Raw genomic sequence first — 21,546 nt, forward strand, 5'->3', positions numbered from 1 at the left:
AAAACACTTTTTTACATTTTTTTTTCTAAATTAAGACAGCCTCAGAGGGTCCTAATATGACTCCAGATAATCTGTTGCCTTTGAAGGAAGAAAGGAAGAAGAACCAGGCAAGAAAAGGAAGCAGGGCCAAAGGTAAACCAGAGGAAGTTCCAAGGAAAGGATACAGGGAAAAATCTTGCTGAATTACTTTCATATATCGATACTGAAATTAATTTATGACCTTTGGTTAACTCAAAGGAAACCAACAACTTTTTATAATTAAAAAGGAAGAAAGACTTCTTCGGAAAAAAATTATATATTTTATGACAAAGCACCCCCATTTTCTGGAGATTCTGAGAAATACAGCGAGAGATTATCGTGCAAGAACAATTTACTATGTCAACTGATCCTTGAACTTTGAATAGGCTTACTGGAAGAGCATATCGAGGAAATACCGTTTCTGATAGGGGTGTATTAACTGATCTTTGCTAAATATTTATGGCTGTATATTGTATTTACAAACAGTTAACTATATCATTTAAAGATGTAGAGTATGAATTTTGAAAGATTTTTTAAAAAGCAGTTGAATCTTAAAAAAACACATATAAAGTACACTTGCACTTCTTTGTATATTCTTTAACCGTTACTGAATATAGTAAAGAAAAAGGTAAGAAAATTGGAATGATTTTAGGACTCTGATATTATGAAAGGATATATGTGGTATTTCGGGTCAAACAGGCTTCTAAGTGGAAATCACCCAAATCATGCTGATGGTTACACTGACAACTGTCAGCCCCAAGAAAGCATTTTTAAAAAGTGGAAAAGGGGAAGTACAAAAAACTCAAATCAAACACTAAACCTAAAAAGTTTTGTTAAAACCACATAACTATATAACAAAGTACAATTATGAAGCAATAACTGTTTGGTATAGAAATTGAGCTGTATGTATAAATGAGAACAATGTGTCATGCGTCTGTGATAATTATGTTTTTCTTTTAATTAAATTTGTCTAGAGTAAAGCAACGAAGTATTCCTATCATAGCAACACCCTTGGTCATAGAGATAATCTCACTATGCAGAACCTGACATTTAACGCCACTGGTTCAGAGAGGGCGCTGTCTGCCTGTCCGACAGCCCATCACCAGCAGACTGGTCGCTCTGCTGCCGAGTCCTCCTTACTTTACTTACAACAGGTTCTCAAACCTGACCACATCAGAGGGCTTGCACAGACTGCCAGCCCCCGCCTGTAGAGTTTCTAAGTAAGTTAGATTGGCTGAGGCCCAATAATTAGCATTTCTAATAACTTCCCCCGTGAAGATGCTGCTGCAGGTTTGGGGACTACACTTGGAAACCAGTGGGCATAGAAAAAGCTTCCTCAACTGACGGAACATATTAATGAAGGTGATTTAACAATTCAAATTTTGCCTTTTTAAAACTCTGTAAATATCATTATTTATATTGTATTACTTTGTAAAGTGAGAAGGGAGAGTGGAATTTCACATCACAGCCCCCTGCTTGAAGCAGTTTCCCAGGCCACACATGAGGGTGGATCACTGAGGCCCGAGTGTCAGGTAAGGGACGCACTGGCCTGGCTGTGCCGGGATGAGGGCTTTTCGGTGCTAAAACTGGGACAGTTCCAGGTGAAGCCTAATGGTTGGTCAAACAATCGAGGAAGGAACATTTAATAAGTAAGTGAAGAATTGTGCAGATTGTATGTTAGAACTCTGATTTACTTACCCATCTCCTTTCTTGCCACAAACTATTTAAGGGTCATTTACTGATAAATTAAAACAAGGAATATTAAGCCTACTATTGTGAAAATAGTTCAATATTTGCCTAGGTCCCCTAACTGAAAAGATGATGCATCATTGAGAAAACACACACTTGAAAGGTGTTTTAAGAAATCTTACAGAATAGATTTCATATATTCCTTTCCGTCCTTCATCACATTCACGGCGAACCCAGTGTCTATTGAGGTAGGCACAAATTCCGTTCAGCACTTTGCTTGAAAATCGGTAATCTTCCCACTGTTGAGTATAGAACTTCAGTACACTCTCATCCATCAAATCTTCTCCATCCTAAAAACAAAGCAACTAAAGCTTTAAAATGACTAATTCGTCACATGATGAATTAAAGATAAAAGTTAACTAAAACAAATCTATTACCTTATAATACATAGATGTATGTGGTTTTTGATGGGTCTTTTAAATTATTCTATATACAAAAACATGCTTATTAATATAAATTCTCACAAGAATATAGCTTGTGAGGATTAGACTAAAGAATTTTAATAAAGATACTTTCATCTCAAATCGCAAATCTCAAATCCATGGTATTAAATACATATATAAAGTCATAAAAAGAACCCTGAACTTTTAGAATATTGAAGGTAGTTCCTTTTTGTTAAACAAACAAGAAATTTACCTCGAAATCATCCTTTTGGTATTTTCTCTGTTAAAAAATTAACAGAGAAATTGTCTTATTAACAATTTAGACCATGGGGCCAATACTACTTATTTTTTTAAATTCATTTTCCTCCTTCATTAGATTTACTTGAATAGTATAGTAATTTTAAGCTTTTTGTGGTAATGTTACATTTTTGTAAAAATAAGTGTAATTGTACAATATTTTCTTTAACAAGACCTCATGAGGAAAATGTGCATTAACCAAAATTATTTTTTCTGAGATTTCCACAATTTAAACCACAAATTTTTATTCAACGAAAAATAATGACCTTCCTTTCCCCTCAGGTATTAATGACACCTGCAGAGTGCGTGCTGCCCTCTCAGCGCACTGCGTGGAGGACCACTGAAACACGCGGGGGCGGGGCGGCTCGGGGGACACCACAGGTGAGCCCAGGAAGGGCCCCTCCACGAACTGGACAAGCCCGGTAACTTCTCATCTCAGCCTCAGTGACTTCACTGCAACACAGCTACATAACTGTGTGGTCCCGTAGTGATCCAACAAGCTATATGAAAACCTCATTTTATCTTGATACGATAAATTTTTCATTTAAATTTAAATAATAAGAAATAGACTGTGAAGTGTATTCTGGATCACAGTATATGACTTTTTTAAAAATGAAAAGATCTCACGGATAGCACGACTATCAATAATTTTACACATCACAATACAGGGTTCCTTACTTTAATACTAAAGGAAAAAAAAAATTCAGCGTTTACTTTACAAAGTGCTGTGAATAAAAATAAGGAGGATGCAGTGGCAAGACATTAAAACATGCTTTTTAGGGAATGTGAAGAGGGTACTATCTCTGTCACAATCTTTGGTCACGAGACTAGAGACTGTTAGAATGATGTTTAAAAGTTTCCAGTTAGCTTGTAAAATATTTTAAGAAAAACAATTTTGAAGCATGCTGATATTTTTGCCTATTATCTGTGTGAATCAAAAATCTTTAAAATATATATGCAGAGTGCAAATGTCCCAGGGTAGAGAGCACAGATGTCTTCACTCTCTCTACATAACGTGTAGCACTGATGAAGGAGCCACGTGCCCAGCCTGTAGCTGGATGGAAGGCATCACACTGCCTTTGCCACAGAGCATGGAGACTGAGGAAGAAAAGGACAGACGGTGAAGGGGAAAAACTCCATCGCTGCCCAAGCAAAAGGCTCAGAGCAGGAGGAACCCACGCTCAAAGTAACGGGTGCTCCAGTGAACCCATCCTAACCAGGGACACGATTTTATCATAGTTCTGAAATACACTACATGACTATGTAAGAGGCAAAAAACTGGAAAACTGTGATTGCTGAAGGCCGGACAACCTTACGATCACTGATGCATTGATTCAGAACAGCACACTGAGTTCAAAGTACAATATAGGTAATATGAATTCACAATCATATGCTTTAAATTAAGAGGTTCACCAATTTCTATCAACCAAACTACAAAACGGTTAGTAATTTGAGGAAAGTATACTACTACAGTGCATGGTTATCAAAAACTTTTAATTTAAGCAATTAAAAACCAGAACATGGCTTATGAAGGTTTCACCTTCACAACAGGTAATAAATAAGCCACAGCTCAACATCCTCACACGCCCGTCAATGACGAAAACAATGAACAAATGGCAGTGAAAGATCCAGAACTGAAGTTAGAATCATTATTTCACTATCTTTTACTATTTAACATTCTATCCATCATAAATGTTCACTACATATGTAAAGCGTCTTACCTTAAGAAGGTTTGTCAAGTAATTCTTCAAAAATTCCTTAAGTCGTTTATATAACTCCAAGCCAACAAACTGGGCTCCCCCAGGCGTCTGCCCCTTTTTTGATTTAGAAGGAGGGACGCCAGCCCCTCGCGCTTGGTTTGACTGGTGAACACTCGTGCAGTAGTTATAAACGTGACTTAAAGAAAAGTTAAGGAAATCAACTTATATAATCGATGTGAACAGTGACTAATAACATATTTTTAAAGAAATATTACAATACCGATACATTTCCAACGTATCAACAAAACCTGTTGAAAACAAGGGAGGAAAAGAGATCCCATTAGTCACATCCCATTCACAAGCTGTCCTCCACAGGCATGGAGGCCAGCCAGCCAAGGAGGAGGATGCAACACTCAGGAGGGAGGTCACCAAAGAAACACTGGGCCGTCTAGATCATCTAATCTAAAGTGATTTTCTTGTGGAAAACTGTCCTACGACAGAGTGTATTAGAAAGTAGGAAAAGAACTGGCAGTAGGTACAAAGGTCACAAATTAAAACATAAATCATGTACTTCAGTAAAAGCAAAAAGCTAATAACCACAGTCTATAGTAACGTCCAGAAGTATATATTATATGTATCAAAATAACCAAAACTTTACTTTAAATTATTTATAATTTAAACAAAGCTACACTTTGAGGATGAAGGATGAAAGGAAACGGTCGTGCAAGAGACCAAGTCTTCTTATTACAACTGAAAAGTCAGAGATCAAAAAATGATGACCCGCCATAGAGCAGAACACATGTACTACTGAGAATTACCAAGATGTGTTCAAAAAAACAACAACAGGAGAAAAAGCTAAAGTCTAAAGCTGCTGCCTCTGGGGAAGGGGAGTGAAGAGAAGGGAGAAATGGGGACAAATGAGGCAGAGAACTACCCTGCTTTGTTACAACCTTTAATACTATTCCACTGTATCTGCACGTACTTTACTTGGATAAAGTGAACAGAAAGACACTGATACTAAAATTCTGGTGTATTTTAAGAACTTACTATATAAAGATATTGCAAGTCAGTGGTTAAAAATAGATTATCCAATAATGACATAGCAAGAGGCGATTTCAAAAAATAATTTACATTCCAAAACATTTTACAAATAGATTAAGAATTAAAAGATACCAATCATAAAACAAAGAAAATGCACAAGAATATTTTCCTGATTTCAGGCTGAAGGCCTTTCTAAGCAAAGTCATATGAGTACTTCATCTGAAAATTGGAAATATTTTAGTAAAAAGTATCTTTAACAAAGAGTTACTATTTTAATAAAATAGGGTAATTGAAAACAACGTGAAAAGATTAATCTCTATAGAAACATGGGCAAAGTATTACAACAGAAAATCCAAAAGCTAAACGAAATATGTATTAGTGGCCAAGCCCCACCCCCAAAATCTTCAACCTCAGTAGTAATCAAACAACTATGCCTTAAAACAATGAATCATTTCATTAAGTGTTTCAAATGTAGAAAGAATCACAGACTATAATACACAATGAACTCTCACAAACTCGTGACCCAGTTTGGACAGATCTTACTATATTCCCACCTATCTTATTCCATCCAAATACTTCCCCAAACTTTTTAGGAAATGAAATAGTACAGATTATAATTGAAATTATTGTCCACTTTATTACATACTCCTCCTCCCACTTTCCCTAGGGGCAAATATCTCCATGATTTGGTGCCTATCATTCCTCTGGATGTTTTTATATTTTACTGTGTAACTATATATGAAATTATTATTTTATGTGTTTCCAAATTTTAGATTACAAAATGTAACATGTACATTTGCTTCTGCCACTTCTTTCTGATAACATGTGACGGCTCTAGCTGTAGGAATACACCATGTAGCGCAGATTTACAATAATTTATCCATTCTCTTGTTGATAGATCTTGCTAATGATTATTTTGGTGGATTCCAATTTTTGGCATTATTCTACCATATTTTCTTTTAAATCCGATGTTCACAATGAGGTTTCTCATCCACCCTGAGTATACTGTATATAATGAGAATAACTGATGGCTTGCACACTACTTCTAGAAAATTGTCCTTTTCAATAGTTTAAGTATGTTTAGTTTTTTTAAAAAATGCCTCTTTTATTGTCTCCTTAAACATTTCTTATGTTTAATTTTGTCAGTGGCTTATCTATTAGCCTTTTTCAAGAACCAGTTTAGGATTTATTAATTTTAATTACTGTATATTTCATTTCTGTTCTTTTTAATTTACTTCCTTCTCTACATTTGCTCTTCCTATAAATTCTTGTGTTGGTTGGTTAGCTTTGCCAGTTCTCCTCTTTATTCTTTTTTTAAGATAGGCATTGAAAACTAGACTTTCTGCTCCTCATCACCTGGGTCTGATATGTATTTTCCTATTCAATTATATATTTTTTTCCACTAGTTCTCTTGATTAAGAGTTATTTAGAATTTTTTAGGTTTTCAAAGTGTAACTTTTAGCTAAAAAGCAAACAAACAAACCTTAATTTCATTTTTAAATTAATCAGGGAATGTTATTTTTTCGATACGCTTCCTTCAAACTGTGATGAGACTTACGTGTGATTTTCTTTGTGCGCGCTTGAAAAGAATGTCCATCCTCTAACTGCTGGCTGGACACAGAACCTGCTAGAGCAAGCCGCTTGGTTCTGTTTTTCAAGTCTTTCTATATTGCTGATTTGTCTGTTTATTACTGAAAATTTTTATTGAAATCTCCCTATCTAATGATGGGTTTGTCAATTTCTCTTACAATTCTCTACAATATCTGTCATATATTTTGAGGCTTTATTAGCAAGTATACAAGTTTGGAATTATATTCCTGGTGACTTGTTCTTATTTTCATTAGGAGGTAACTATGTTTATTCCTAACAATTCCCCCAGAAATCTATCATTATCGATGTTGTTATAGTTATTCCTATCTTTTAGTTAGAATTTTCCTCCAATAGCAATATTCTACCTCTTTATTTTCAACTTTTATGCCACAATGTTTTGGTGTGTCTGTGCACACCACCACAGGAAAATTCACTTTAAAGAGGTGAGTCTGATAGTCTCTGAAAGGCAAGTTTGATTTTAAAATTACACTGTTTTGTATCGCTATTTGGATTAACTTCTATCATCTTTTCTATTTTAATTATTTTTCTCTATACTTGTTTTCTCCCTTTTCCCCTCCTATTAGATCAATATTCCTTGTTCCGCTGTAATTATTATGTTGGGGTTTTACATTTTACCTGTATCTCGTAATGGTTACCTTAAACTTTGACATGAATATTTTACCCTTCATCGATTCTGGTAAATTCTTGGGTTATCACCTCTTCAAATATTTCTGATACCCTTTCTGTCTTCTCGTAGCTTTTCTACTAGATGTATGTTGCACATTTTCATGTCACGTTCCATATCTCAATTTGTATCTTCAGTTACCTGCCATCATTTTATCTGTGCTCAAACTTTCTAATTTTTCTTGATCTTCCATGTGGTCAAGCAATTCTCTTTCAGCTGTGTCAAATTTGCTGTTTACTTTAATCATTTTAATTTGTAGAATTTCCATTTCTTTTTAAAAATCTGTCTTGCTCCCACAGTGTTTTGCTCCTTTATATTTTTGATTCGTTTACAACGCCGATTGCTTTTAACATACGGAGAGGCACTCTCTATGATCCTTTTGCTTTGAGTTCTTGAGGTTCCGATCCGCTGTTCCATCCGTGTGCTGTCTTGTTCTGGTGGACTTGCTCCTCTACTGTCTAAGTTTTTATTTTCTTAAACTCATTTTCAGTGGGTTTTCACATTAATTTCCAGCTTGAGGAAGTCCTGCAACAAGCTGGTAGTACAAACTCAAACCCTAAACATGGCAGAGGTGACAAATTCGCGAGACAGACTTTTCCACACCCCTCGCACCCAGAGCTCAGCTCAAACTACTTTCCGTCTGCTTCCGTGGGAGAGTGGTCGATTATTCTGTTTTCCAGTTCACCTCTTCAACTAAAGACTTCCATGGAAACATCTGAGCCACTCCCACTACTTCCCCAGGCAGGCTTTATACCCTCTTCTGTGTGGCCACCCCTTCTAGTCCACCTCTCAATGAAATCCTCAAAAGCTGCCACACGGAGGCTCTTAATTTTGTTACCTAGCACCAAGTTCTAAAGGTTTCATTCTAGGAAATTTTTCTTGGTTATCTAGTTCAGCCTGAGCTCTGTTAACTGGCAATATATTAATCTCCAGCTATTAAATAAATTAACAAAGGTCTTTAAAAAACAATTAAACCCCATGATGGCCAAAATGCAGGGAAACGAGAGCTTCTATCCATTGGGGGTCAGAGTGCATATACACTGTTACATTTTTCTGGAATAAAATTTGAAAATATTCCAAAGCCTTAAATTATAGTCTTTTTGATACAACAATTATAAACATTTATCATGGAGAAATTATCACGGAAGCATATACTCACCTAGCAAACCATCACAGCATTGTGCAGTTCTGGAAGCTACAAGTCCAAGATCAAGGTGCCGCTAGGGTTGGTTTCCGGTGAGGACTCTTTCTGGCTTGCAGACCACCGCCTTCTCCCTGTGTCCTTGCAGAGAGAGCTCGCTGATGTCTCTTCCTCTTCTTATAAGGACACCAATCCCATAGGATTAGGGACCCATCTATGACCTCTTTAATCTTAATTATTATCCCATAGGCCCCATCTCCAAATACTATAAAATTGGGGTTAGAGCTTCAACATATAAATTTGGGGATACACAATTAAGTACATAATGTCACATATTATATAATTACATTTATATAAAATGTTCAGAATAGACAAATCTATAAAGAAAGATTAGTAGGGAGATAGTTAAAGGGTACAGGGTTTCTTTTTGATAAAAATACTCTAAAATTAAATGTAGTGATAGTTGAACTACATTTAATAGTTTAGTATATCTGTGAATATACTAAAAACAACTGAAATGTACGCTTTAAAAAGATAAATCTGTCATGTAAATTATATCTCAATAAAATTTACTTAAAAAATTTCAATGCAATCTCAATTGTAATCTCAGCAATTTTTAGGGTAGAAATTGACAGGCTGAAAATAAAATTTACAGAGAAATGCAAAGGACCTAGAATAGTCAAAATAATCTTGGGGGTTGGGGAAGAACCAGGTTGGAAGACTAATACTATCCGATGTCAAGAGTTTTCATAATGCTACAAGAATTAAGAAATTACACACGAAAATGAAAACACCAAACAATCTCTCATGAACGTAGATACAAAAATACTTCACTAAAATAAATCAAGTTGGTAATGTATCATTCCTTTAGGATGGATATATAGATCAATGAAACAGAATTTGAGAAACAAAATCATACTTATATTGTCATTTAATTTTAACTAAAGTACCAAAGCAACCCATTGGGGAAAAAGCCTTGTCAACAAATGACACTTTCATAATTAGCCACATGGCAGATTCACCCCAAGCCCTACCTCACACCACACGCAAATTTAAGTCAAGATAGATCACAGACCTAAATGTAAAAGCTCAAACCATAAAGCTTTAAGAGGAAATCACAGTATCTTTATGATGTAGGCAAAGGTTTCTTGTGGGTCATAGACAGTAACTGTAAAAGAAAAATAAAACAAAGTAGGTTTCCTCAAAATAAACAAAAAACAAAAAACAAAAAAATCTGTTTACACAAAGACATCAGTAAGAAAAGGCAAGCCTCAGGCTGGGAGAAAATATTAGGAAGACACAGCAGACAAAACAAAGTTATCCTAAATAAACTCCTACAACTCAGTAATAAAAAGTATATTAATCCAAAAAAAAGCAAGACTCAGATACTTTATAAAAGAAGACAATTGGCATATGACAAAGGACTCGATGTTTTCATTAGAAAAATGCAAATTAAAACCATGAGATATCACTACACACGCACAAGAATGGCTAAAGCTAAAGACTGGCACACCAAGCGATGGTGAGATTGTGACACAACTAGAACTTTTCTCAAACTCTGCTCATATGAATGCAAAAGGGCACAGCCACTTTGAAAAATAGTGTCAGTTTCCTATAAAGTTAAACATACTATTACCATACGATCCAGCAATCCCACTGCTATGTATTTATTTACCCAAGAGATATAAAAACATTGTGCCCACAAAAAGATCTGCACTTGGATGTTCACAGAAGCTTTATTTATTATACTTCCAAACTGGAAACAACCCAGATATCTATCTACCATTGGAAGAATGAATAAAGAAACCACCATATTCATTCAATGTAATATTACTCAGCAACAAAGAGAGAAAAACTACTGATACTTGCAGTAACACAGATAAATCTCAAAAATACTCCGAGCTGAAACAGCCTTACATGAAGGGGTTCATACTCTATACTTCTCTTTAGGTGAAGGTCTAGGAGGGGCCGAACTAATCTACGGTTGTTGCTTTGGAGGAGGCAAAGAGTGACAGGGAAGCACAGAGGGACTTTCTCTGGGGATGATAACGTTCTCTATCTTGGTATGGCTTTCAGTTACGCAGGCAAATGCACTAGTCAAAACGTATCTCATGGAAACAATAAGCAAATCTCAAAACACTAATGATGAACATCCCTAAGTAGGAAGAAGTGTACTGATGTCTACAACTTACTCGGAAATATATCAAATAAGATGGATGTATGGGTAGATGGGTAGATGGATTCAGGACAGACAGATATGTGATTAAGCACATACAATAAAATGTCAATTGTAGAATGTGGGTCTTCACTATAAAATTCTTTTAACTGTTCTGTTTAACTTAACTGTTTAAAATTTTTTATGAGGATGAAAACTCCAAGACAAAATAAAATTTAACCTTCCAAACAAAACATAAAAGCATCTGAACCTCTGATGTCATCAGCCAAAGACAATTACGTTTTATTACCTAAAACCAAAAGCAAAGATACAAAACCGGTCATTTATGAAACTGCTAAACAAATGCCTGCATGACTTTGGTCTTTTTGTTAACACTTACTGTAATGGTGCTCTTGGCTAATTATGTATGATAGGCTAACCATGTACGACAGGTGGTCAAACTCCAGCCATTCTAATATTAGAGGCTGTTAAATTATGTTGATCTTAACTGTGCCTCTTCATAAGGACAGCTTGGGGCTTCTGATATGCCCTGTACATTACTGTTGGTAATTTAAGGCTGGGTTTCACTCATCACACCCATGGTGTTAATTTTGGCAAAACTAAATTGCAGTAGCTCCCCAATCTTCCCAGTGTAGACTGGCTGCTCTCCAGACCTACTGGACAATACTAATCTGGGAATTTGATTCCGCTCTCTTAATTTCAGTCTGTTGGTTTCTTGGACTGCTCTTAATTCCTCCTGCACAGAAATTCATGGTTTTGTTCCTGGTATTGATCTTTCCTTCACTATCTTGGGCACTCAAGATTTATCATCTTCAGTTATGGGAAAGCATTTTATATTCTCTATAACCATATTATAAATTTAAAAATTCTTCTCCCGTTTTTTTTCTGTAATTCCTAACAATCGGACATTAGGCCTCCAGGATTACTTCTCCGTCTCCAAAGCATCTTGCCCTTTTACTTTCAATGTTCTTCTAGCTCTTCTATTACTTTTTTTTTTTAAAAAGTCTGAGTTACTCATGTTTCTAATACTGGTGTAATAAGATTCTCATGTCTGACAATGTTAATTTTTAAGGCCCATTCTTCTGTTCCCTGTATTATCAGTTTCTTCCTTTTCCCTTTTATTGTTTACTCTGTTCTTTCATACAATTATTAATCCTTATGACAAGGTACTAAAGAAACAACTGGAAACACCACTAGCCTGCGTGGAATTGATGGCTTAGAGTTGTGAGTGACTTATCCGGGAGCTGGCCATTTCACTGCGGTATCCTTCCGTGTCAATAAATAATGTATTTTTCAGAGCCAGTTTTTCCAAACACCTGTTCTGTCTCCAGCATTGCCATCAGTATTTGAAATGGAACTGGGACCCACCACTCTAAGTGTAACTTTCTATCATGACCACTCTTTTTGACTCCATCCCTTGCAGCCAGGGCGCTGCCTCCTTCTGCCAGACTGAGGCTGTCGGTACTGAGCTTCTACAGTCCTATAGGGCCGGCACACTGAGTACCTTCTAAACTGCGGCTTCCCATACCCTGGTAATCGGTTTCCTGCCTCCACCTGCTTTTCATCTCCCCTCACTCCCAAAAAACCTGAATTCTCATCTAAAATGTCTGTTCTCTTCCATTCTTTGTCTTCACTTATTTAAAAATATTTTACTATCATTTTAGTGATGTCCCAAATGGGAAAGTCAAAACATAAATTTCACCTCTAACCAGAAGCTCAGGAATTTGCTTTATCTTCTATTTCTATCACCATCCTGATTCAGAATTCATACATAACACTTGGATGACTACTAGAGCGAGTTAGTCTCTCCTTGCCTTTGATGTCTTTCCTGTTTTAATCCCCTATGGTTTCCAGATTAATCCTAAAATTTGTTTACATCAAGTTGTTAATTCGAGGGTCACATATCCATCTCTATGGACCTACAACACCTTTAATAAAAACAACAAAACGAATGCAAAGCTGCTTACCTGGTTTTCAAGATTCACCACAATCTGATATCATCCTTTATCCAAGCCAGTGAAATAAACCAACAACTCATTCAGTTATTCCTACCGTAACTATTCAAGCCAGCCAAAGCCTTGTCCTACAAGTGCTACTTCCCACTGTCATTCACATTTCTCCCTCCAGCAAAACTCTGCAAGTCTTTCATCCTTTTTTTCTCCTTATCTTTACTCACCCTTTGAGATCCCCATACACTTTACTAGTTCAAGCAATATTCCGACCTTGGCAGTGTCAAAATCTCCCTCCTCTCAGAATCGCCTCTGCAACATTAGCTGTCTGTGTTATGCATCATGTACTTTTTAATAATGAGACCATCAACATTTCCCATCAAATATATTCTATCGCACAGATGCACATGTCCTCCACTTCATTTAGTAGGCAATTGAGACAGCTTATAAGAATACCTGAAACATAATAGAAAAATAAAAACATAGGCCAGAATATCTAACAAAAAAATAAAATAGGATGCAAAATTACAAATCCATGCCAGAAACCTAAAATTTGCCAAAACGAACTGACCTAACTATGACTTATTCGGATTATTTATGTAAAAAAATAAAATTACATTTTAAGAAGCCCCCAAATAGATCTACTCTTGAATTCATGCAGTTTTTCCTGCAAAGTTTTAATCCACAAGATGAGCAGCAGTGTCCAATTGTGGACGAGTTCGGCCAAAAGCCTATTTCTCATGTAAAATGCTGGCCACATTTGCTGTTTTCTTGAAAGAGACACAAAGTTTACATACAGACTGGTATACACTTGAGGGAGAAGTGAACCACTTTTCACAACAGAATGGCACCAACTAGGCTCTGAATTCAGGCTGGGTCAGCAGAAAGGCCAGAACCACAGCCTGCCCATCCGGCCAGACTCGCTGCAGCTTAGCCGACACACCGCCTTCACTTAGCATCTGTTTACTCTCAGCTTTATAGCAACTGCGCTATATGGGGACATGTTATCAGAAAAGAAAGATGCATTCTTAATATGTATGAGAGCTGCCGGGGAGAAGTCGTCTACCCAGCGGCCCAGTCCTTCCCCACATGTCACTGGCATGCGACCCGAGGGAAAAGCACCACTGGAGAATCGCCAGTGCATCTGTGGGGGGATGCGCCCGTGTCCAAAGCACTCTGACATGGAACACTCCTGAATAGCGGTGTGTGCTTCGGTCCACGGTGGGCAAACTCCCAGCCTGGGCTTCCAGCTGCCCTCCGGTATGAAGTGGGCTCCTCCTGCTCCCCACCGCCCCCAGAGACCACGCTTACCACTGCCATTCCGACACATGCACAATTACAAGTTAATGAATCAATTACGGGATTATAAAAACTAAATAAATATGACTAATAACTAGAAGAGAATGATCACAACTAAAATCGTTTTTAAGGCAAAAGCAATTAAAATAGATTAAGAGGAAAGGTTAAATATGGGAATTATGAGGAAATAAAGAAAAACCATCAGGAGGCAAAACTCTAAAAAGTGATAACGTAGAAGCTTTGTTCAGCAGTGAATGCGTTAGCTGTTGTATACTATGGTGGACAGAGTCTGGCAAACCCACATATCTGACTTAAAACTTTGAGGTTCTTTTCAAAAGGTTCCCTGGGAGAGTGTCTTCGGCAACACAGCCCAAGGCAGAACGCAGATGAGACTCTAGCGGCCACCTGGGTCTCTCTTGAGTGTATGACCAGGTCTCCCACGCAGGCAGGCCGGCAATCACGGCGCAGTGTGGCGGTCTGTTAAAGGGCCCAGCCTGGCTCTGCCTCCAAAGTCGGCTGTACACTGCTTCTGTCACCCAGAACTGTTTAATCACTTGCCAAAGCCTACGTTTTGCATGACTGGTAGGGACAAGTCACTGTGAAAGAGGTCACATCAGATGCAAAGAGGTCTCAAGCAAAGCGACACACTCATCTTTCCACAGACTTTCCCTGAGCCCGTTTCTGCCTTGGGTCCTGGGATAAGAGTCCACTGCCTGCTGAGGGAGTGGCCGCAACCCTAACTGTGACACGAGGGGTTACTGTAAACCCTGCAGGGGAAGGCAGATGTTTCTGACGTGGCTGCCCCCGCATCGTGCCTTATATCTAAGGCAAACACATCTGGGAAATTGATTTGTGACTTTCAGATACTACCAAACTCAAACCATTTCGTTTTCTAATAGAAAAGTCAATTCCATTAAAGGAGCAAAACTAAACAGAACAAAACCATTTTCTACTACACCACTTCTTACCCACCTGGAACTTATGGTGGAAATTTAAACAATTAAGTTGTATTAAAATCATTTGAAAGTACTTGAACTAAAAGTTAAACTAAAAATACTTCCTTTCGTCACATGTCACCATATGTACCACCTGGACAAACTGGCAAGAGCAGCAGGCCCGCCCACCATTCTGTGCAGTCTGCCTGCAAAGTCATCACGAATTAAGATCTTTCTGGACTACAGAAAGAAATAGGACTCTGAAAAGGACAATCCCATACATCTAATAGGATATATCAAAAACAAAGACTGCTTGCAACTGATCGTGATTAACTATAAAATTTGTTTTGAAATACTCGAAGTGCTCTGAGTACTATCTCCACCATGAATCAAATTTAGAAGGAAAAAAGCTGAACATATCATATTTATACTAATAAAAACAAAAATATCACTTCTAGGGGCAACTATGCAATATGATTGTAACGTCTATAGGTTCTCTCTCAAAGACAGACACAATTTCTCAATCCTAAAAACTATTTTAATAGTACGAGGTTAGTAGTGAAAGGTAGAAAGAACTTATAGTTGCATAAGGAAAACTAATAAAAACTAATAAACTGTATATTTAAATTTATGTTCTAAAAATCTAGAAAGCACAGATAGTTTTTACAAAATCATTCATAAGCCCAATACCTACAAATAGCCACTTTCAATATGGTGGTATATACATTTTTTTTTCAAAAGTGGAGGGTGTGCTGGGGGTTCACAGTACATGTGGCACATTATATCCTGCTTTTTTTTTTTATTACTATAAACATTATTACATATCAATGAATACTCAATATGTTTAATGGCTGTTTATGGCCATTAAATACCAATCTGACTGTGGAAGACTGAGGCTGATTTCCATTATTTACCATGACTAAAAAGTATTCTAAACAGCCTTCGCATACAATTTGAACACAAGTGTTTCCTTAGGATAGAGGTAAAAGTTTAAAAAAAAAAAAAAATCACTGGACCAAAGTACATTTTTATGTCTTTACATTTCTAAGTTTCTGTCCAGAAAAATCAGAGCAAACTGACGACACTCCCTGAGTGTGGGGCTCCGCCTCCGTCCACTCCTGCCGAAACAGGCCAGAATCATCTCTGAAACTCTTTTCAACCCGATAGGCTAACAGAGTTGTTTAGATTCTTCATTTCCTTGGTAATTCTAAGGTCAAACGTCTCTCCATATTACCAATGACCATCTGAATTTCTTCTGTCAAACAGTTATGTTCTTTAGAGCCTTCTTGTCAGAGTACAGATACATACGTGAGAATGGTAGCTTACATTTAAAAATATAAAATACTTTTATATGTTTAGGTGTATTTGATGGAAGTCATGCTCATTAAGTGAACAAAATCGTTTTAACGTAAGACTCCTGAATAAAAAGTACGAGATAAAAAAAATCCAAATAAATTAATTGGGCTAGATGGCTATTTCCAAATGAACATGGATCATTATCAATCTGTTGTGAAAATCATATTACTTTCTGTTTGATCTGTTTTTCTATGACAATCTGAGTTTTTATTAAAAACAGAATTGTGCAGCAGGCAAGCCAGGTAGAAAGGTTGCTGCCTGAAGTACCCCTCCCTCGCCGCACCCACAGCTCCTACGGAAGAGCCAGCAAAAGGCAAAGCACGCCGACCTGAGAAGAGTGACAGCGGCAGCTGTGGCACGCCCGGCCGCGCAGCTGGCAGGTGCTGAGCAGCCGCAGGACCAGCACGTCCCAGCATGTCGGCGCTGCAAAGCATATGCTGTAGGCTGCCAGGGGCTCGGCAGACACTAGGTGAACAAGAGCCCCCAGCCCCAGCGACCGTGAACTGTGTCACAGAACATCAGGACAGAGGTTCAGTACGAACTCCGAATACGCTGATAACTTACTGAGAAGCTGCCAGGACTAGGAAATATGAATGCAATTCTTAGTGTACTGGTTGGGGAAAAGATTTTGGAAAAGGGGGGGAAAAAAAACAGGCTAAGGAAACAGAATAAACTAATTTGCTCACAGCACCACAGGCGAAAAAAACGGAAACTTCAAAGTTCATGAGAACTTATGTAGGCAGATAGAAAAAAAGAGAAAGACATCAACATGGAAGTTCAAATTGAATCCAAGAAATGCTAAAATTATGACTTGAGATGTATAATGACCACGGAAAAAAAGAATTCTGACCTAGAAGTGAGGGGCAGACAGATCTGGGGCCTTGCAAAAACAAAGAGGAACTTTGACCAGACAAGACGGCCTGGTGTCTAGACCGTGTCAGACTGGGTGCTCTTGGTAACCACAGAGACTCTCATTCTATGCTGTATTCCCTAGTCAGGACTCACGTTGTCCTTTCAGCCAATGTAACAGCGTCAATAAATTTCAGGTTCAAAAGAAAAGGAAACGTACTATTATTTACCCACCTGCATAGAACATACTCCTGTATTTTATCACAAAAGAAAAACAGTCGCATTTAGCTACACACATATAGGTAAGACGTCACAGAAAACGAAAACTGAAGGAACAGGCTGGACAGACTGGACGGACAGACATATCACTGGGGAGCCAGCCAGGCCTCAAGGCCAAAGCTGAGAAAGAAAAATGAAGCCTTTGTGAAGTGGCTGGAAACAAAGTTAACTGAACTAGATCTTTCTGATTGCAGATGCTCTGGGACCTTTCTTTCTTTTCTCAAATTCCCTTCTCTTGACATTTTGAGCTGAAAAATCATGAACAATGCTGTGTCATAACCCATCTTCTTGTCAGAGCAACCACACACGCCAGACGTTCCTAAAGGTTCTAGCCATATTTGTTTCACATCCGGAAGCACGTTACTTTCTCTAGAAAACATGTCACATATTTCTCTAGGAAAAACAAAGGGTAAAAATCCAGTTGTCAGCCACTAGCTACATTATGGGAAGAAAGGGATTCCTCCTTTTTCCCTTCAACCAGTTTTCCCTCCCCCTCCTTTCCCAACAACATTCTTTCACTCACTCCTGATAAGGCACATCTAAGTTTGAAGAGTGACATTAGAACACTGACATGCACAGTCTGCCCCTTCTTCCCATGATCAAATGTGCCTCCTAGGCTGAAACACAACCTCACAGTCCCAAGTGTCAGATGTCACTGTAAACCAGTCTGAAGAAGATTATTTTAAAGGTGATAAAGTTAAGTGGTTCCATGGGAGATTAAATATACATCCACGAGAGAAAACCTTTTTAAAAACGTGTGCAAACTGAGGCTGGGACAAACTGCGGTAATGGTGACATATGGTTTCAAGAAGTGCTGTGTCTTGAATGACTTAAGCGGAAGTGAAGGCGTGCTCTAGAAAAACGTGTCAGATGACTTAAAGTTCTTCCGCTTACGACGACAACACTGATACAGAAAATGTAGGTGAAGAGGGGGAGTATAATTTTATGGTTTGCAAATAATGAAGTTAATAAATACAAGTAGACATTCCACTATTTCATCTGTACCCTAAAAGTTAATATTTAAGACATAATCAAAACACTCTTCTTTGGAACTTCATAAAGAAAATACAGGGACTACTTAGAGAAATGTGATTCATTCAAATATAAAACCTGAAGGCCTTATAGAAAAAGGCAGTTTTTAGACTCAGACTACTAAGAATTTTAATTCCGGCATCATCATTTATCAGTGTTGCTATAACAATTGGGCAAATTACTTGACCTTTCACAGACCAGATTTCCAGCCCTCCCGGGTGATGTACGCCTTAAACAAGATGCAGATGGTTCCTAGCACAATGCCTGACACACAGGACTCAAACTGTACCTGATTTCATAAATACTATCTAAAGAAGAAATGTATGACGCTGTTATCATCTCTGACCAAACTAGAAAAAAAAAGAATACTCAATTTAAGAGTACCATTCCTAAGATAATTAAAATTGCAGGTATCAGAACAACCATAAACTAAAATTATTCAGTAATTGCTGCAAGCAGAAAAAGTCTCTACTTTCTTAGAATTCTAAGACCAAAACATCTTATTGGGCAAAAGACCAATCTGAAATTCCCCCAGAGACAAATCAGCATCTAAATTTCCTTGTTCTCCACACTGCTGCTCCTGTTTTTTTTGCAAACCAGGACTCTGACCAAGCACCTTGTCTCACCACTGAAATCACCACCTTTAGCTCTGTTACAAGAATTTAAAACAACAACAACAAAAAACTGTCAAACCCAGCAAGCCACAACTCTCTTGAGTGCAATATCCTCTCATTTGCAGATTCTATCCTGCTTAAAGTGTTTTATATATCTTATGACCCAGAAAATCCATTCCCATGTATATACCCAAGAGAAATGAAAACACATGTTCACTCACAAAGTCACACACAATGTTCATAACAGCCACATTATTCATAAGAGCCAAAAGGTGGAAACAATCCAGATACCTGCTGCTGATGAGTGGATAAACAAAATGCAGTATGGCCATACAAATCAGCCCTAAAAATGACATACCAACGCATGCTACAACAAAGCAGCAGCATGAAAACATTATCCTAAGTGAAGGCTACCAGTCACAAAAGGCCACGTACTGTGTGATTCCTTTTATATAAAATGTCCAGAATAGGCAAGCTCATAGAGATAACAAAGCACATCAGTGGTTGCCAGGGACTGGGGGAGGAGAGAATGGAGAGTGACTGCTAATGGGTATGAGTTTTCTTTGGGGAGGATAAAAATTTTCTAAAATTAGATAGTGGTTATGGTTGTACAACTCTGTGAATATTCTAAAAACCGTTGCACTGTGCACTTTAAAAAGAGTGAGTTTTATGGTATATCAATTATACTCGAAAAAGGTATTTCTTAAAAAAAAGTATTCTATAGTATAAGTGCATACACATGAATATGTATATACACCTATGATAAAATTTAGACATAAACATAGTTTCATAATTATTTAAATTGATGTTAATTTTTTTAAGATTCTAAAAATACTAGCATAGCTGAGGGCACAATGGGATACCACATACTGGACTGTCACAAAGTTTAACAATCAATGATGTACATTAAAGATTTAAACTTAAATATCCATTGAACTGGCAACTTTAAACTCCTAGAACCAGCAAATCAGTAGCAATCGCTCTTTGGGGACTTAGCTTAGATTTCAATTTCTTACACTTGAACTTGAACTACAAGTTCTCGTGTCCCCAAATATCCACCAGAGAACAAGTGCCACAACTTTTACACCTCGAGACCCCTGCAGCACAGCACAGTCCCTTGCACGCACCATGGACCACATGAGGAATGAGTGAAGCACCAAATCTGTAACGAGAGCTGTAAAGAACAACTTTGGCTCTGTGTGGTGACCCTTTAGATGAGGGCTGGCAGACTTTCCCCATAAAAGACCAGATGGTAAATACTTTCAGCTTGGTGGACCAGACCATGTCTGATGCAGCTACTCCACTCTGCCCCACAGCTCCAAGGAGCTAACGGAAATGCAGAAACCCATGCTCCCCTGCTTTAACCCAGATGTCAACACGGCTTTCTGTGATGAGCAGTAGTCTATCACCTACTGAGCTCTTGAAATATGGCTACTGCGGCTTAGGAACTAAAGTTTTAATTACTTAATTTTAATGATTTCAAATGCAGATAGCCACATGTGGCTCGTGGCTACTGCACTGCACAACACTGCTTCAGAATACCAGTCAGCCAATTTCACCTCTGTTTAAAAAACTTAAAAAGAGTAAATGACTTAATTTTTAAAGCTGAAAAAGAACTTGTTGATTACATCACAGGATGAACTGGAAAGAGAAAACATGATGTAAAATTTCTATAAATTCACAGATCATACTAGCAAATAATCGAACTTGAAGCAAATCAATCTCAGCTTGAGCAGTAGGATACGTGTAGAGTTCCATGTATCTGGATTTCGCCATGCTCTGTCTGGTGTACACCTGCTGGATTCCAGCTCTGAGGTCGTCCCAGATCTGGTCAAGGCCAATCTGCTTAAGTCCATGGGGATTCTGACTCCTGTTTGATGACATTGTGAGCAATAGTCTGAAGTTGTCCAGTGCAGCAATCCTTTTTCAAGGTATAGCTAATTCTCCATTAGATGAAAATATACAGTATCATTCCAAATTTATTCACAGCAGCTCAGAAAGGATGTCCTTTAGCTGTAGAGAACGAACTTTCATTGCAGGCAAACCTAAAGATGAAATAAAGGAAATTAATTAATTCTTTCTCAACATCCTGGGGTGGATAACAGGGTACTGTACTGTCACACTGATAGACATACTTGCTCTGCAAGCATTAGCAGGTACCTGTCACCTTCTCAATGTGGAAACACACTCATGATCTGTGTGTAGAAACATGCCTACTTAGACACTTAGTTCAGAATCATCAGGACGATTAGTGCTCATGAGAAAACCTGGGCTAAAGCTTGCATAAGCAGAACTAGCACGTTGCTTTTGTCTTATAAAAAAGTATCAAAACTTCAACTATATTACTCGACCTACATAACAGAAAGATAAACTCAAAGGGCAAAGGAAACTCCCAGAAAAACACAAATAGCTAATAAATAGGAAAAAACATTCAATCTCACTGGATATCTGTG

At 37.7% G+C, this 21,546-nt stretch overlaps 1 protein-coding gene across 2 annotated transcripts in view; it reads right to left on the reverse strand.

Moving 5' to 3' along the window:
• The window catches only part of CUL1 (cullin 1), an 81,730-nt gene that overhangs the window by 30,336 nt on the left and 29,848 nt on the right, over nucleotides 1-21,546 (reverse strand). For both annotated transcript variants that reach the window (XM_039861209.1, XM_039861208.1), the window contains exons 2-4: nucleotides 20,838-21,138; nucleotides 4,169-4,343; nucleotides 1,890-2,057 (exon numbers count right to left, since the gene is read on the reverse strand). In XM_039861209.1, the coding sequence (XP_039717143.1) occupies nucleotides 1,890-2,057; nucleotides 4,169-4,343; nucleotides 20,838-20,977 (483 nt within the window). In that variant the 5' untranslated portion in view covers nucleotides 20,978-21,138. The remainder of the gene's footprint in view (nucleotides 1-1,889; nucleotides 2,058-4,168; nucleotides 4,344-20,837; nucleotides 21,139-21,546) is intronic.

This window comes from Pteropus medius, unplaced genomic scaffold, assembly GCF_902729225.1.
Source record: "Pteropus medius unplaced genomic scaffold, Ma_sr-lr_union100, whole genome shotgun sequence".
Lineage (NCBI taxonomy): Eukaryota > Metazoa > Chordata > Mammalia > Chiroptera > Pteropodidae > Pteropus > Pteropus medius.